This window comes from Grampus griseus (assembly GCF_964374135.1).
Source record: "Grampus griseus genome assembly, chromosome: 9".
Classification (NCBI taxonomy): domain Eukaryota; kingdom Metazoa; phylum Chordata; class Mammalia; order Artiodactyla; family Delphinidae; genus Grampus; species Grampus griseus.
Window position 1 is genome coordinate 72662604 of NC_139003.1, and position 18696 is coordinate 72681299.

Below are 18696 nucleotides of genomic sequence, written 5' to 3' on the forward strand. Positions count from 1 at the left end.
ATGTAATGATTTCGAGGTTCATCCATGTTATGATGTAAATCAGTAGTTTATTCCTTTTTATTGCTTAATAGTAATCCATTGCAAGGATATATCATATTTTGTTTATCTGTTCACCAGATGATGGATTTCTGGAGTGTTTCCATTTCTTTGCTATTTAAAAATAATGAATCTATGAACATTGATATATAAATCTTTGTGTGGACATATGTTTTTATTTCTCTTGGTTAGATACCTAGGAGTAGAATTGCTGGGTCACATGGTAAGTTTATGTTTACCTTTTAAGAAACTGCCAAACTGTTTTCCAAAGTGGATATATCATTTTACTTTCCCACCTCAATGTGTAAGTGTTCCAGTTTCTCCACATCTTCACCAACACTTGTTATTGTCTTTTTTATTATAGCTATTGTGTAGGTATGACGTGGTATCGTATTGTGACTTTAATTTGCATTTCCCTAATGAGCATTTTTTTATTTACTTTTTAAGCATTCATATATTTCTTTGGTGAAGCGCATATTCAGATATTTTGCCTATTTTATTGTGTTGTTTGTCTTAATGTTGAATTCTGAAAGTTCTTTGTAAATTCTAGATACAAGTTCTTTGTAAGATATATGATTGGCATATATTTTCTCCTAATATGTGGCTAGTCTTTTCAGTTTCTTAAAGATTTCTTTTGAAACAGAAAAGTTTTAAATTTTGATTAGGTACAGTTTACCAGGTGTTTATTTTATGGATTTTCCTTTTGGATTTAAGAATTCTTTGCATAGGATCGTGAATATTCTCGTCTACATTTTCTTCTAGAATTTCAACATTTTAGCTCAGACACTTAGGTCTATGATCCATTTTGAGTTCATTTTTGTGACTGTTGTGAGGTAAGGGCCTCACTTCTTCTTTGCACTTCTTTTTTTCATTTGTCCCAAGACTGTTTCTTGAAAAAACTATTTTTTCTACATTGAATTGCCTTGGCACCTTTGCTAAAAATCACATGCCCATAAATGTAAGGGCTAGCTTCTGTTCTCTCATTTTTGTTGCATTTATTGACAGTCTATCCTTATGCTGGTATCACACTGCCTTGATTACTATAGTTTTAGAGTTTAAATAAATAAATAAATAAATTTTTAAAAATCAGGAAATGAAAGTCCCCCAACTTCAATCTTCTTTTTAGACATTTCATTTCCACATATATTTCTACACATATTTTGGGATTACTCTTCAAATTCTGCAAAATAGCCTGCTGGGATTTTGACAGGGATTAATTGAATCTATAGATTAATTTGGGCAGATTGTCATCTTAACAACATTGAGTCTTCCAATTCATTTATTCAGATCTTCCTTAATTTCTGCCAACAATATTTTGTAGTTTTCGGTGTACAAGTCTTTATTTTCTCCTTTGCATTTGATCTTTAACCCAGTTTTCTCTTACAATATTGCAAACATTTTCCCCACAACATTAAAAAAAGTTCAGTAAGATTTCTATTAAACCTATAGTGTTCTATGCTGTCCTTGAACAGTCCCTCTTATTAGAAAACAGTCAATTATTGTTATTGTAATAATTATGTTCTATTAAAGTCATCATGAACACTGAATAAGCAAATACTGAACCATTGCTTCCTGGTTTCTGTGAACCTCCAGTCACAACATTTTCATCAATCGATTATCATTGAACTCACGGTCAACAGCACTATAACTCATGTCTGAACGACGCTTAACTAACACATGTATTTTCATGTGCCATAGGGCACATCACTGCTTCCTTGGACTTAGGAACACTAGACAGCATTTCAGCATGCTTCTTGAGAGTCGTTTTAAACAGTGAAAACATCAACAAAAGGCACAAAAATTAGAAAAACTTGCCACTACCTAGATGACAAAAATGGCACTTGTTTACAGTATGAGGGCACAAACAAAAAAGCAGAGTGTTGTCTTGTTCAGCCTGAGCTGGGAGTACCTGTGTTGGGTAACTCAAAATTTTTGCCACTCTACACATGTCCATAAATAACAATGAAAACAAAAAAAAACTGATTTTTGATTACAAATAAATTTCATTGAGCAGGCACATTTGCCAACACAGAATCTGGGAATAATGAGACTCAAGTGTATGGTCCTCTGTGCTTTTCTTGGTACTTTACTCTCCTGGATTTCCAACTACCTCATTGGCCACTTCTCAGCTTTCTTTACTGGCTCTTTGCCTTCATCTTAAACTCTACCATGTTTGGAGAGTCCCTGAGCTCAGTCCTTTGTCCTCTTTTTTATCTATACTTTATTCTGTGTCTCTGTGGATGATCTCAGCCAATACTTTGTTTTAATTGCCACCTGTAAGCTGGTGACTTTCAAATTTCCATCTCCAGCCTATACCCCTCTCCAGCACTTCAGTCTCTCATTTTCAACTTCTTACTTGATAACCACTTTGATGTTTAATATGCATGTCAGACTTATGTCTTAATCAAAACACTTGATATCTCCTGCAAATCTGTCCCTGTCTCAGTCTCCCACATCTGTAAATGGCACCCCATTCACTTAGTTGCTGAAAACAAAATCTAAGGAGTTATCCTTACTTTCTTCCCTTCCTGCATTCCTCACATCCATTACATTAGCAATTCTTGTTTGTTGTTGTATTTCCAAAATATATCTAGAATCTGTCTGCTTCTTGGCAATCAGCTTCTACCATCTACATCCAAGCCTCCATCCTTCTCACCTTGACCACTGCAATAACCTCCTAAGTAAACTGTCTGTTTTGCTTTGTTGTAACCTCCATCCATTCTCCACAGAGGACCCAGACTAATATTTTTAAAAGTTGAATAGATAAGAACATTCTACGCTTAAATGGCCTTCTGTTTCTCTTGGAAGAAAACCTGTACAACGCACCATAGCTAAGAGCCCTATGATATGCCAAATTCTCCAGCCTCATAATTTCATAACTCTTTGGACTTTTTTTCTTCTGGGAACAAGCTAAGCTCTTTCCTGCCTCTGACCTTATTACTTGCTGTTCTCTGTCCCTGGAATGCTCTTCTTGCGTTTTTATGGCTGGCTCCATTTCTCCTTTTGGATCCCAGCCATAATATCGTTTCCTCAAAGAAATTTTTCTTAATCACTCTTTTTATCTTCACTAGCTCTCCCAACTCACCTTTACCCACCAGTTATTCCATGACTTATCACCCTGTTTACTTTCCACATAAAACAACCTAAAATTCTTTTTCTTTGTGTGTTGTCTGTCTCCTCACACAGGAATGTAAACTCTTCATGAATAGGGACTTCTTATCTTGCTCTTGACTGTATTTATTTCTAGAACTTCATACTAGTGGACACCCAGTATAGGTTTATTAAATGATTACATTTCTTTTTCTTTTTAACTGAAGTAACATTGGTTTATAACGTTATATAAGTTTCATTATAATTATAATGGAACATTATAATTCAACTTCTGTATATACTACAGCATACTCACCACCAAAAGTTTAGTTTCCGTTCATCACCACACAGTTGAACCCCTTCACCCATTTCACCCTCTTCCCATTCCCTTCCCCTCTGGTAATCACTACTCTGTTCTCTGTATCTATGTGTTAGTTTTATTTTTGCTTTGTTTGTTCATTTATTTTGCTTTTTAAAAATATTCCATATATGAGTGAAATCATGCAGTATTTGTCTATCCCCATCTGACTTATTTCACTTAGCATAATATCCTCAAGGTCCATCCATGTTGCTGCAGATGGAAAGATTTTTTTCTTTTTTATGGCTGAGTAGTATTCCACTGTGTGTGTGTGTGTGTGTGTGTGTGTGTGTATACCACATCTTCTTTAGCCATTCATCCATCGGTGAGCACTTAGATTGTTTTCATATCTTGGCTTTATATATTTTTGGATGTAAATAATGCTGTAATGAATGTAGAGGTGCATATATCTTTTCAAATTAGTGGTTTTGACTTCTTCAGGTAAATACCCAGATTGGAATAGCTGGATCATATGATAGTTCTATTCTTAATTTTTTGAGGAATCTCCATACTGTTTTCCATAGTGGTTTCACCAATTTAAATTCCCACCAGCAGTGCACAAGGGTTCCCTTTTCTCCACAACCTCGCCAACACTTGTTATTTCTTGTCTTTGTATAATAGCCATTCTGATGGAAGTGAGGTGATATCTCATTGTGGGTTTTTTTTTTTTTTTTTTGGCGGTACGCGGGCCTCTCACTGTTGTGGCCTCTCCCGTTGCGGAGCACAGTCTCTGGACGCGCAGGCTCAGTGGCCATGGCTCACAGGCCCAGCCACTCCGCGGCATGTGGGATCTTCCCGGACCAGGGCACGAACCCGTGTCCCCTGCATCGGCAGGCAGACTCTCAACCACTGCGCCACCAGGGAAGCCCTCATTGTGGTTTTGATTTACATTTCCCTGATGATTAGTGATGTTGAACATCTTTTCATGTGTCTCTTGGCCATCTGTATGCATTCTCTGGAAAAATGTCTACTGAGATCCTCTGCCTATTTTTTAGTTGGGTTGTTTGTTTTTTTGTTGTTGATTTTTATGAATTCTTTATATATTTTGGATGTTAACCCTTTATTGGATATATGACTTGCAGATATCTTCCTCCGTTCAATAGGTCATCTTTTCATTTTGTTGATAATTTCCTTTGTTGTGCAAAACTTTTTAGTTTGGTGTAGTCCCATTTGTTTATTTGAAAGGTTGCCTGATTCTAAGAATTTATCCATTTCTTCTAGGTTGTCCAATTTGTTGGCAAATAGCTGTTCATTATATTCTCTTATAATCCTTTGTATTTCTGTGGTATCTTGTGATTTCTCCTCTTTTGTTTCTGATTTTGTTTATCTGAGCCTTCTCTTTTTTCTTAGTGAGTCTAGCTAAAGGTCTGTCCATTTCGTTTATCTTTTCAAAGAACCAGCTCTTAGTTTTGCATTGATCTTTTCCATTGTCTTTTTAGTCTTTATTTCATTTATTTCTGCTCTGATTTTTATTATTTCCTTCCTTCTACAGACTTTGGGCTTCATTTGTTTTCTTTTTCTAGTTCCTTTAGGTGTTAAGCTAGATTGTTTATTTGAGATTTTTCTTGTTTATAGGCCTACTTCCCCTTAGTACCCCTTAGTATCGCATTTGCTGCATTCCATAGATTTTGGTATGAAATGACTACATTTCTTATCTGGTCTCCTACTGGTAGCTATTTAGAATGTTTTCAATTTTATATATTATAATTAATGCTATAATGAACAGTCATTTAGATTAATCTTTGTACGTATTTCCTTAGGGTAAATTCCTTAAGTTGAATTTTGGATTTTAAGTATATGTATTTAAAGAGTTTTATAAAATGCTTTTGACTACTATCATTTCTTTACCCTCCTTTTCCACATACAGCTATCATAATTACATCAATGTAACATTTTCAAATGAAAGTATTAAAAATATGGACAGAAGCTATAAGTAGCGAATATATTTTGAAATGCTAATCTTTGCTAATAGTATAAGAGAGACATACTCTAAACATCTTACAAGGGTAACCTAGATTCCTACATCAGCATACTTCAGTCTTTCTCATGGTGGTTTATTTTTAGTTATCTTATAGGCTTTAGCCCAAATACTCTTAATCAAATATTATGACAGATTTCATTTTTTTGGTAACAAGGGAAAAAAGTTGTGCTTCAGTCTCACTAAAATTTCCAATAATCTTTTTTTCAGGTTGATCCTGTATTATGTTGGAATAGGAGTTACTGCCTTGGTTTTTGGCTACATACAGATTTCCTTTGGGGTTATGACTGCAGCTCGACAGACCAAGAGAATTCAAAAACAGTTTTTTCATTCAATTTTGTCTCAGGACACCAGCTGGTTTGACAGTTGTGGCATCGGTGAACTTAATACTCGCATGACTGAGTAAGAGGATGGATATGCATTTTATCAACTTTGTTCTCATATATGATGTATAAATGACTTAACTGCATTTATTTTCTTGTTTCAGTGACATCAACAAAATCAATGATGGTATTGGAGACAAGATTGCTCTGTTGTTTCAAAACATGTCTACTTTTTCGGCTGGCCTGGCGATTGGTTTGGTGAAGGGCTGGAAACTCACCCTGGTGACTCTGTCCACATCACCTCTTATAATTGCTTCAGCAGCCATGTTTTCTAGGGTAGGCAAGATGACTAATGTAGTGTTAACTGGAAGCAGGAATGTGAACTAGATATTTTACTGAGTTTGTATAAAAAAGAAGGCATTTCTATTTTTTTTCCCTGTGTCCCAAAGTAGGAAGGAATATTAACTACCTTTCTATCTTCAAGTTATTTGGCTACAGTGAGGTTTGGTTTTAATACCTTGCTAACATTTTAAAACATTCCACTTCATTTAGAACCTAATGCAGTTTCAAATAATAGCATGGATAAAGCTTTATGCTGTTATACATTGAATGCTGGGAAAGCCTTGTGTTGTCTAAATTCCCAGATAAATGTGTTTCAATTCATTTCACTAGAACAGAATGAGACAATCCTAAAACAGTAAACACCTGAGCTATTATGTGACTACTTTATGTCAGCCATTTCAAGTTTATATTTTTATAAAGCTCTGAATTAACATTTAAAATGTCTGCTAATGTATATTTTTATGTAGTATGTAAATCTGTTTCAATTTTTTAAAACAAACTTTGTATTTACATTTAAATTATATTTTTAGCACTGCTATACTGTATTAATCTTAATCTCTTTACAAGATATTAATCTATTTACAGCCTGGTTTTGAAACCAATGCTCTTTGTGCAAGGCAAAATATATATATCTCTGCCAATATAGTTCTACCAATGTGTATACCCATTTCCTAGATTGGAGGCACAGTGTATTCTTAAGAGATGGAGTTTTGTTTTGTTTGGGGGTTTTTTTGGAGTTAAAAAATTTTCAAAACCAATTGTTCTTTATGGAAGTCAAAGCCATAAAATTCGCTGAGTTTATTTGCTAGCAACATACAAATTCAACCAAATAAGAATTTTCAGCAACAAAAATATTCTGTGTTTGAATAATTCCTTCACAATAGACTTGGGTGTATAGACAGCAGATCTTTATTTAGTGTGACTTCTAGTGTTGACCTTGTAACCCTTGTCAAAATCTTCATCCCCAGCTTATTTGAAATGAGGACCCCTCAGTAGGAAGATTACCCACAATATGTTACTAAAATCAGAGGCTTAACTGCCCAAGAAGTGAAGTGGACAATGAAATTTAAAAGGACAGCAGTGGGGAAACTAAAGTCTGCTATTGTTGTTAACTAATTGCAAGTAGGAAGCAAGTAAAGTCAAAATTATCTAAATGACTAAAGAAGCCAGGCTGGATGGTTTCTAGCATCCTTCAGTTCAATTTAATTGGGCAAACACATATTGAATACTGGCTATGTACAAGGTTTTGTGCTATGTGCAGCTTCCCCTCCAGTGATAGCTGTCTTTATTAAGTGAAATCAGTAAATAATGAGTATTACTCAGTTTATACTACCTTCTGCTTTAACAAACATCTGTGCATGTCTTACATAAAATTAGTTCCAATTATGTGGAATGTATTTTGAAAATGGATAGATTTGTTATATGAGCAAGCTGTAGTTACAGACTCACAACTCTGAAGACAATTTCCTTTCTTCCTTTCATTGAATTCTTATGCTAATTACTAAATTAAATCCTTTACCAATTAAAGGAATAGTAAGTGGGGTGTATAATAAAGAAAAAGGCACATTCTGTATTAAAATTTTTGATAAATCTGGTAAACCTGACTAATATCACCAAGAATGATAGTCTCCTCTCTCTCTCTCTCTCTCTCTCTAAAATCTCACATTTTACTATGTGGCGATACAGTGTTTACTAGGCAGGCTGCATTATGTAGTATTAGTTTCAGGAGTCATATTCCTCTTCGTGCCACAACTCTGTGACTCATACTCTCTGGAAGTCTTGTTTTTTACATAATAACAAATCAAATCAAGTCACATCAGGCACACTGATTTCCAGGGTGCACATAAGAAGAACTGTGGCCCTAATATCCTTCTCCAAATCAAATTTTTCTAAATTGTATTAATATAGATACTCATTTTCTAAGCTTTTAAAAGCACAGAGAAAAAACAGTGAAGCTCTATTAGAAGGAAAAATAGAGATTTAGACTCTAGGTTACGTTAAGCTAAGCTTGTTCACTGTGGTGAGGCTTTAAAAAGTCAATACCCGTGACCATTGGTTTCCTCATTTGCAAACTGATGGTGTTAGAATAAGTGATAAGTACCTTTTCAATAGTAAAATTTTGTTATTCTAGATTCTAACTGAATTGAATTCTCTGCACCTTGTTACTACCCCAGGTTATTCTTTTTTTTTTTTTTCTGATAATCAATCACACTTTAATTTTTTACTGGGGTATAATTTACAATGTTGTGTTAGTTTCAGGTGTAAAGCAACATGAATCTGTTATACATATATCCACTCTTTTTTAGCTTCTTTTCCCATATAGGCCATTACAGAGTATTGAATAGTATTCCCTGTGCTATACAGCAGGTCCTCATTAGTTATCTATTTTATATATAGTAGTGTGTATGTGTCATTCCCAATCTTCCAATTTATCCCTCCCTTCCCCTTCCCCCTTGGTAACCATAAGTTTATTTTTTATCTGTAACTCTACTTCTGTTTTGTAGATAAGTTCATTTGTTGCCTTTTTTTAGATTCCACATATATGTGATATCATATGATATTTGTCCATCCCAGGTTATTCTTTGGTTAACTGTGGTCTTTGTTTATTACAGATAGTTATCTCATTGTCCAGTAAGGAATTAAATGCTTATTCCAAAGCTGGGGCTGTAGCAGAAGTCTTGTTATCAATCTGAACAGTCATAGCCTTTGGGGCCCAGGAAAAAGAAATTCAAAGGTCTGTTCCTTTAATTATGATAATATCTGCTTGGTTTTATTTTCCCCCAAGGCTATTATATTGTGTTTTGTCTTTTTAAGGTATACTCAGAATCTAAAAGATGCAAAGAATGTTGGCATGAAAAAAGCTATAGCTTCGAAACTCTCTCTTGGTGCTGTGTACTTCTTTATGAATGGAACCTACGGACTTGCTTTTTGGTATGGAACCTCCTTGATTCTTAGTGGAGAACCTGATTATACCATCGGAACTCTCCTTGCTGTAAGTCTTATTTGAGAACAAAGGTAACTGGCCTGGATAATATTTTCTTACCTAGAATTTATTAAAAATTTCTCTCTGAATGACTGAATGTTTGAAGATGAGTGTTTTTAATAAACAAATATTTGTTTCCTTCAAATGATTTGTATACACCTTTAAATTATAGTTATACATTGGCAGGATTTACTCATCCTGCATGCTTAGTGTCTTCTAAAAGCATGATGTTTTTAAAAGAATCATAATTGAATTCTCCACTGGGAGATAGAGTTGTCTTAATCCAGAAGTCAAAAAGACCAGCCTGTAGTGAGACTGCTTCCTTTCCATCTTGCTGAAATAAGAGAGCGCTCTACATTCACCTTGCTAAATGTTTTCTTCTGGAAATATTCTGTAGATTGGAATTTCCTGCTCTTCCTCTGTCCTTTCAGCATACAGTAATGTTAAAAACAGACTATACACAGCTCTGTCCAACATCAATTTAGAGTTTTTTAAACTCTTAATGGTTATACGTTAAATTGTAATTTTTTCAGTTATGCTCCCAAGTTTCAATAATAAACAGATTGGCTCAGGATTAAGAACCATTTGTCTTGCTGAACTAAATTGATCTGGTCTGTATACTTTAGTTCTCATTTGGCCTTCCCATTGTATGTAGATTTCTTTTCTGTCAACTAAAGTCATCTTTTGAACTTGAGACTTTCATTTTTAAGTCTTTAAGCTTATTCATTTATTTCTGATAAATGAAACTTGAGCATGAGGAATTTTTAGCACATTTTTCCTCCTCAATTTATGTGTGACTATAGGTGTATGACTTGCTAAGCTTTAGCTTCCTCATCTATAAGACAGGGAAAATAGCACTTAGCCTGTGGGGTTCTTTGCTTATTTGACTTTTGGCAGAGATGTGTCTGTCTGAAAATGAACAGGTGTCCACTAATATATGAATTCAGAAAAGTTTGGGAAAAAATAGTACAGCATCTCTAAGACAATGAAATCTATAATATCCTTTTCTTTAAAGTTAAGGAGTTAACCAGCATGCAGGGAAGTACAGCTCACCTCCTTACCCACCCAGGTTCATGTATGTTCAGCACTCCTCAGTAAGCAGATTTTTCTGCTCAGCTTCCCAACAGGTAATAACGACAAGATTAGGGGACAATTAGAAGTCGTTCAACATTAGGAAAAGGCCAGCTGCACTTGGATTAACTAATATTTCCTTTACATTTGGCAGCATCTTCCATTCTTTCCTACCTAATTTCTCTGATATACCTGAGTCTCAACCAAGTATACACTTCATTCTGTTGTCCCTCTTATATAACTGTGACGGATAAATATTATTTTTTTTCCTGTAGGTTTTTATTAGTGTAATCCATAGTAGTTATTGCATTGGAGCAGCAGCCCCTAGCTTTGAAACCTTCACTATAGCCAGAGGAGCCGCCTTTAATATTTTCCACATTATTGTTAAGGTAAGACTCCTAACTGCCTTGAAAGATAACTATCATTACTGCAAGAAGGAAACCAAAAAACAGGCACTTTCATTACACTTAAAAAGATGGGCAAAAATCCATGTTGCCCAGTTGGCTATGGAAAGACAGATTATTTTAACTCTTCAACAAGGAGATTGTGTTTTATTGAAACCTTCATATCTAACTCAATGCACTTCTAAAGCAGAAAGGAGAACACTGTAAAAGAAAACCCATCTTTAAACTACTTTTAGAATATAGAGCATGTCAGCCTAGTTTCTCTAAGATTTATAATGTCCTCTTTGTTTTTCCAAGAAAACTGCTATAGATAAGTTTTCAACAACAGGCTATAAATTGGAATGCATAGTAGGAAATGTGGAATTTAAAAATGTTTCTTTCAGTTATCCATCAAGACCATCTATCAAAGTAAGTAAAATTTAATTATGGAAATGTACAGTTTTCTAATTACCTTCCACTGGCTAGGATCTCCTCATATGAGATTGTTTAGGATCACTTTGACCAAGATTTGGCTACTTTGTTTAGAGACTTGAGGGGAGAGAGAGAGAGAGACAGAGACAGAGATAGAGAGGGAGGGAGGAAGAGAGAGAGGAAGGAAAGAGGGAAGGATAGATTCGTAATGGACAAATAACTCTAGGAGAGCTAGTTACATTTTGCAGCCTCCTCTCTATATTGAACTGACTAAAGCATTTTTGACTTCCTGGAATTCCTTCACTCTGGATTTGGGAGCACAGCAAAAGTGTCTTGGATTGATGTTGCCACCTACTGGTGGTCCCTGGATGTTTTCCCACTCAGCATAGATAACCTATTTGAACTTTCTAAAGTTTCTAACCTGGGGGAATTGTGCATATATTGTGTCTTTCCATTATCCCTTTCCTAGGACTTTTACTACATCAGCATTTTTGCCTCAGTTTCTTTCTCTCTCACTTTTACACAGGCACACACACACTCAGCATAAAGTGCATCCTTCTCCCTCTATCATTCAGCCTTTGACAAATTCTTGTAAAAATGTGTCTGTCTCTTCTATTGTCTTCATCCTTTCATCTTATTAGTGTATTTATCTAAAAAGGTAGTTACTGTTAAAGATTGCAAAGAGTACTTCCTAATAAAACACCTGCTTTATAGAAAAAGGATGACATGATTTTAAGTGAAATTGGTAAAATTACTGATGCCATCAACCTTCAATGTCTTTTAAAGTGTCCAAATATCTCCTGCATAATTTGCATCAAAAAAATATATACCTACTCCTACTTCCTTATTTTTCTGTAAGTCTTTGATTGAAATTCTTTTTTTCAAAGCTCTTTATTTTTAAAAATTTTTGTTACTTAATTACCATTATTGGAATAGTGTTGTCTTCTATCATTTTTCTTAACATAAATAGAGCATTTTAATTCCATTTTGCAACTACATTTGGGTTGGCTTCCTGAAGACTTAAGCACCGACTCTGTCGTTACATTGTATGGGTTTTAAACAAGTATTTTTTTTTTTTTTTTTTTTTTTTTTTTTTACGGTACGCGGGCCTCTCACTGTTGTGGCCTCTCCCATTGCGGAGCACAGGCTCCGGACGCGCAGGCTCAGCAGCCATGGCTCACGGGCCCAGCTGCTCTGCGGCATGTGGGATCTTCCCGGACCGGGGCACAAACCCGTGTCCCCTGCATTGGCAGGCGGACTCGCAACCACTGCGCCACCAGGGAAGCCCTAAACAAGTATTTTTTAAATGAACATTTGAAACATACGCTTTTTTGTTAAATTGAAAAATAAATAATTACCCCCCCCACGAAAGTCCACCCACTTTAAATAAACAAAACACAGATTCTTCCAAAGAAAGAACAGATGCGAATTCTAGAGTAAAAGTGCAGGTGGGAGAGGAGGTACTCTCACTGGGGGTCCCTGATTTGTCACCTCCTTTAGAGAATTTTTCTTTGCTTGGCCCTTTGAAGGTTTTACATTTGGTTTGTTTACAGAGTCTCTTTCTTTACAAATGAGGAGATCAAAGTGAAAGAATCCAAGGGGATATTCCCATGTTTTGGGAAAATGTAAGCAAAGATAGGTGAGAGTTTCTCAACAGGATTACTGTTGTCATTTTGGGAAGGTAATTTTTGTGAGGTTTCTCTCATATTGCAGGTCCCTGGGACACTAAATGCTGGTAACAACCCTCAGTTATTGAGAAAATTGTAGAAGTACTCCCCCTAAGTTGAAATGTCCCTGTGAGATCCACCGCTAGAAAAAGAGGCTTTCTAGTGGTGAAATCCTATTCGTGGGAGTCGCTAAGAAGTCTGCCAATTGTTTTAGTTTGGAGTCTGTTTTGCAACAATGTTACATATATTCTAAGAAAGAACTTCCTTAAATAGCTTACAGGGATATCTGGCAAGATTTCATTCAATTGTTGCAAGTTAGAAGATACAACTTTCACTAACTTCGTAGTCATGAAATTCACATAAATTATTTTGGTTGAAAATATGAAAAAACGATTCCTGTGGCTAGTTAATTAATCTTTAAGTACTCAATTTAGATCTCCTCTTTATATAGAGAGATGATTAGTGTTTTTCTCCAAAATTTGTAGGTTATTATACACATACATGAAAAAAACGTAATAAGATCTAAATTTGTTTTTAAGTGCCAGAGAATTTTTTCCTGTTTATAATTATACATTACATTTCTGAAGATAGGTAAATCATATTCTTATCCTAGTTTTATGGAATTTTTTCCCCATACTTTCCAAATAGATTCTGAAATGTCTGAATCTCAGAATTAAGTCTGGAGAGACAGTAGCCTTGGTTGGCCTCAACGGCAATGGGAAGAATACAGCCGTCCAACTTTTGCAGAGGTTATGTGATCCTGATGACAACTTTGTAAGTGCACCTAGCAAGATCACACACAGTCCTCACGACAAGATTTGGAAATTCCACCTATTACAGAGAGCTTACACCTGTGTCAACTTTTAATTTTTAACAGTGGAAATGGGAGAGAAACCATATTGTTTTCTTTACTGCATATTCATCCATTCAACAGATATTTATTGAGCACCTACAAAGTGCCAGACATTCTTCTAGGTGCTGGGAATACATTGGTGAACAAAGCATAAAAACCTCTCTTCCCTCATCAAGTTTACATTCTAATAAGTAGAGACAGACAATAAATAAAATAAGTAAATTATATAATATGTTAGAAGATAATAAATGCTATAGAGAAAAATAAAATAGTAATTTGTAGTACGCAGAACTTATCAAGAATTTCAGTTTCTCAAAACATCCCAAAAGAATAATATCTGTAGAAAATATACTGTCTCATTTTTTTCTGTCATCCATATGTTGCACTTAACTTTCTCACCCTTGTAAACAGCATAGAGTACAAGACTATGATAGTCACAGAAGCATAATTCTTAATGCTTCTATTCAGTTTTTCAACTGTAATTTTTAAAAGAAAATCTACTCTTCTAAAACTTAAGTTTGATTTCTTAAGTCTTCATTTGTAGTTTACTAGACTCATGTATCCATGCTAATATTGAATAAATAAATTACTGGATTAGCATTCCTTACATAAAGCAGTTGCATAGAATATCCATGCCCAGACAGAATACCAGTTGGTGTGAAATACCAGAGTTATAATTATCAAACCTTGGCTTCTGTCATTGGAGTATGTTGGGATAATAGGTAATGGTACTATGTATGGAGAAGACAATGTTCATTTAATATTACTTATAGCAGTGAATAGAATGCACTTTTACCTTTTGCAGAGGAGTGGGCTGTTGAAGGGAAGAAAGGATGTTTCCTGGAAAAAAAGTGCAAAGGTCACATCAGTCTTAAAATAACAAAACTGCAGTTTTTTACATGTGTTTACATGATAATATTTGTGGCTCCTAGAGTATATATCCTCATAATACCTAATTTGTGGATCGTAGAGTAAAGATATTCAGGTAGTTTGGCCAAATTTTAAGTCATTTTTTTAGGTTTTATTAATTCCCAACTACCAGAAAAAGTCTATTGGCATTATACATGCTATAAATATTTTATCAAAATATAGTCAGTCATTGTTTCCTGAAATAACCTGCTTCTCAGCTTATGTTCTGCAGTAGTAAAAAGGACTCTAACCCAATGCAGTGAAAGGCATCACAACGTGATTCATTCCTTTGGATTCACAGATCACGGTGGATGGTAACGACATCAGAACTTTAAATGTGCAGCATTATCGAGAACATTTTGGAGTAGTCAGCCAAGAGCCTGTTTTTTTGGGGACAACCATTAATAACAATATTAGATATGGGCGAGATGGCGTGACTGATGAAGACATTGAGAAAGCAGCAAAGGAAGCAAATGCTTATGATTTTATAATGCAGTTCCCCATGGTAAGTACACTATGTAGCCTATATCCTTAGCTTAAGTGTAAGGCACTGAAATATTCCAAAATAAGTTAAATAACAATAACATCTACAGAGTAGGGGGAGTGTGATTAATTTTTGCATTGTCCTAGGTGACACATCTGAAAATGAGAGAGCATGGTAACAACCAAAAGAAGAAATACATCCTTGAAAGGTCCAATTTTTAATCTGTTTAGTTCTTACTGGTTCTCACTGCAAATGGAAAAGAAAAAAATAAGGGATATGTTAAAATATAACAAAGAAATATGAAACAAAATCATCAGTGCAAGCTGAGGGAGATCATGTATCTGCAAAAATGTTGGTTTGCAACGCCATCTTGTGGCTAAGTGTGGGAATGTCACACACAGTGCTCAGATCGGTTCTGTGATAAGGCAAAGGAAAAATACCATTGACTTTAGAAGTACATGGAGCTAATATTGGACAAGACATGTGAAATGATAGTTGGAAAGAGATACAGTAAACTATAATTTTGGGTATTAGGACATATAGGATCCTAATGGCTATTTAAAATTGATAGAGAGCTCTAAAAATATTTCTATTTATCAAAGTATTTGTTCATCGGCATCCTCTGAAATTGTTGTGGGGAAAACCTCGTGAAATATGAAAGGATGAGATTTGAAATTAAAAACACAAATAAAATTCCAACATCCCAGAAGGCAACCATAACAAAAAAAGTTTGTTTTAATGGATATATTTTACAAACTACACTCCATAGGTCATAATAATTTTGTTCTCTTTTGTTTATTTCATAAAAACTTATGTTTGCCATTCATTACCACCTATCCCCATTATTTAGGGTCATAATTAGGACAGAAAACATTAAAGGCTTGAGGTCATTCTTTGCCGTGTGGTTTGGGAAAACAAAGACTTCCTTTCTTTGACCTTTTGACATTTTCAGTGACTTCCTTTCCTCAAAACACCAATGATCTTCAGTTTCCCACCTGGAATTAGAAAGTTTTCTGGTGTCTCTTAAGTCATTCCCTATAAGTTATGACTTGCTTTTACTAAAAGTCCAATATTTACACAAAGATGTCACTTGCTATAAATCTAATAGTAAATCCTAAAGATATAATCCCAAGAACAAATTAAAGATGCTGGGTTATTATGATAGAAACTAAATTCCACAGCCATGGTTAACCAGGGAAATAAGAATGAGCATAATAATAAATAAAAGTTACAGAAGTGGTTAATTCGTATAGGTGAAAATTTAGGGAAAACTATACTCAGAAATAAATACCATTACTCCTTCTATGATATACACATATTTTTGAATTAATATATTAGGATTAACTGATACTTGCTAGCCTTTTCCCATAAACACCCATAAAACTGGCCAAAATATATGAGACATAGGACAATTGTTTCCAAGCACTGGATAAGAGATATCACAAAACTGTGATTCCTGAGAGAAAGGAAACTCATTAAGAAAGTCCATGAATTTTCAGCATGCTTCCTGGGAACAAATTTCTGACCATATTTCTGTAAAATGGAAACCAGAGAGAACATGGCAGTCCCACTGAGCTAAAAGGCAGAGGTAGAATTTCAGGGCAGCTTAAACAACTGGAGAGGCAAAATGAGAGAGCTGTGGACATGAGGTAGGGGGCAGAAGTCCATGTAGACATCCCTTGGGAATCCTTCTCTGAGGATAAGATTACCCGTGGCTTACCACAGAGCAGCTGCTACAAAGCCGAGAGTAGAGCCGAGATAGAAGTCAAGCAGTATAGTGGAAATGTTGAAAACACAACCCAGCCAGAGTGGAGAGGTCACATTAACACCATTTTTAATACCTCAGGCATATAGCTGAGACACCAAAAAAAGTCACACCTTAGGAGTAAAGACCACACCTTAGAGTAAGGCTGACTCTAGACCTGCTCTAACAAATCCTAAAACCAAGCCATGACAAGATCCCTAAAGGAGATAGAACTTGGATGTTGGGTCCTGCCAAGTTTTGAGACTTTCTATAGATTAACCCCAACAAAGCATAAAACCAAGATTACATAGTTCAAGATGATCAGTCAATATTTGAATTGCCTATGAGGATAAAAATCAACATTTTCTTAAGAAAACAGAATTCAGAGTCTCTTCAACATTCATGCACAGAATTCAGTACATCTTCTACAGTACCTAGATGTGCAAAGAAACAGGAAACTATGATCCATAGGCAAAAAAAACAACAACTAAATGTTGATGCACTTAAGAAAAACTTCAAAATGCAAGAAGAAAAACTGGTACATCTGAAAGGAGAAAGAGACAAATCCACATTTTTAGCTGAAGGCTTTAGTACTTGATAGAACAAGCAGGCAAAAAATCACTAAGGATATAGATGACCTGAACAATATTATCAACCAACTAGATCTAACTGATATTTATAGAACACTCCACCCAATAACAGCAGAAAACATTTCTCTCAAGTGCACGTGGACTGTTCACTGAGCTAAACAATATTCTTTTTTTGTTTTTAACATCTTTATTGGAGTGTAATTGCTTTACAATGGTGTGTTAGTTTCTGCTTTATAACAAACTGAATCAAGTGTACATATACATATATCCCCATATCTCCTCCCTCTTGAGTCTCCTTCCCACCCGTCTAGGTGGACACAAAGCATGGAGCTGATCTCCCTGTGCTATGTGGCTGCTTCCCATTAGCTATCGATTTTACCATTGGAAGAAAAAACTTATAATTTCAAAGGAAACATGTAAAGTATGTTCTTGGGCCATAACAGAATTAAAATGTAGAAATCGATAACAGAAATATATCTGGAAAATCCACAAATATTTGAAAATTAAAGAACCTACTTCTACATAACCTATGGCAGAAAGAGGAAGTTTCAATGAAAATAAAAAACTATTTTGAAGTAAATGAAAATGCAAGATATCAGTATTTGTGGAATACAGTTGATCCGTGAACAACATGAGTTTGAACTGTATGTGTTCACTTATACGTGGATTGCTTTTTCAATAAATACATACTGTAGTACTACACGACCCACAGCTGGTTGAATTCAAGGATGTGGACACAGAGGACTGACTGTAAAGTTATACTTGGTTTTTAACTGCACGGGGGTTGGTGCCCCTAACACCTACATTGTTCAAGCGTCCACGTACAGTTAAAGCACTGCTTTAAGAGAAACTTACAGCATTATGTGCTTACTTTAGAAAAGAAAAAGATCTAAAATCTGTAAACTAAGTTTCCACCTTGAGAAACTAGAGTAAGAAGAGCAAATCAAACCCAAAGCAAGTACAAGAGAAATAATAAAGACTAGAGCAGAAATCAGTGAAATCAAAACCAGAAAAACATTAGAAACAGTCATTGAAACCAAAAGCTGTTTCCTTAAAAGATCAATAAAATCAGTAAAACTGTAGGAAGCCTGATGAAGAAACGAAAAAGAGAAGAGAAATTACCAATATCAGGGATCAAAGAAGGTACATCACTATTAATCCCGAAGACATTAAAAGGTTAATACAGGAATACTAATGAACAAAAATATGCCTATAAATTTGCTAACTTAGATGAAGTTCTTTTCCTTGAAAGACACAAACTACCAAGACTCACTCAAAGAGAAGTAGATAGATAACTTTAGTAAGACCTATAACTATGAAAAAAATAAACTAGATCTCTAAATAGTAGCAACAACTACCAATAAAATTAAAAATGGCATTCACAATAGCAACAAAAAATATAAAGTAGAATAATGAAAGATCTGTAAATCTTCTATGTAAAAAAGGTAGAACA

At 35.0% G+C, this 18696-nt stretch overlaps 1 protein-coding gene across 1 annotated transcript in view; it reads left to right on the forward strand.

Annotated features, from left to right (window-relative positions):
* ABCB5 (ATP binding cassette subfamily B member 5) overlaps nucleotides 1–18696 on the forward strand; it is a gene marked incomplete at both ends in the record, with an annotated part of 113672 nt that overhangs the window by 8419 nt on the left and 86557 nt on the right. Inside the window, 9 exon segments of the mRNA XM_082661709.1 lie at nucleotides 5673–5864; nucleotides 5950–6121; nucleotides 8740–8817; nucleotides 8821–8861; nucleotides 8942–9119; nucleotides 10457–10570; nucleotides 10883–10993; nucleotides 13312–13437; nucleotides 14727–14930. Of these exon segments, the coding sequence (XP_082517835.1) occupies nucleotides 5673–5864; nucleotides 5950–6121; nucleotides 8740–8817; nucleotides 8821–8861; nucleotides 8942–9119; nucleotides 10457–10570; nucleotides 10883–10993; nucleotides 13312–13437; nucleotides 14727–14930 (1216 nt within the window).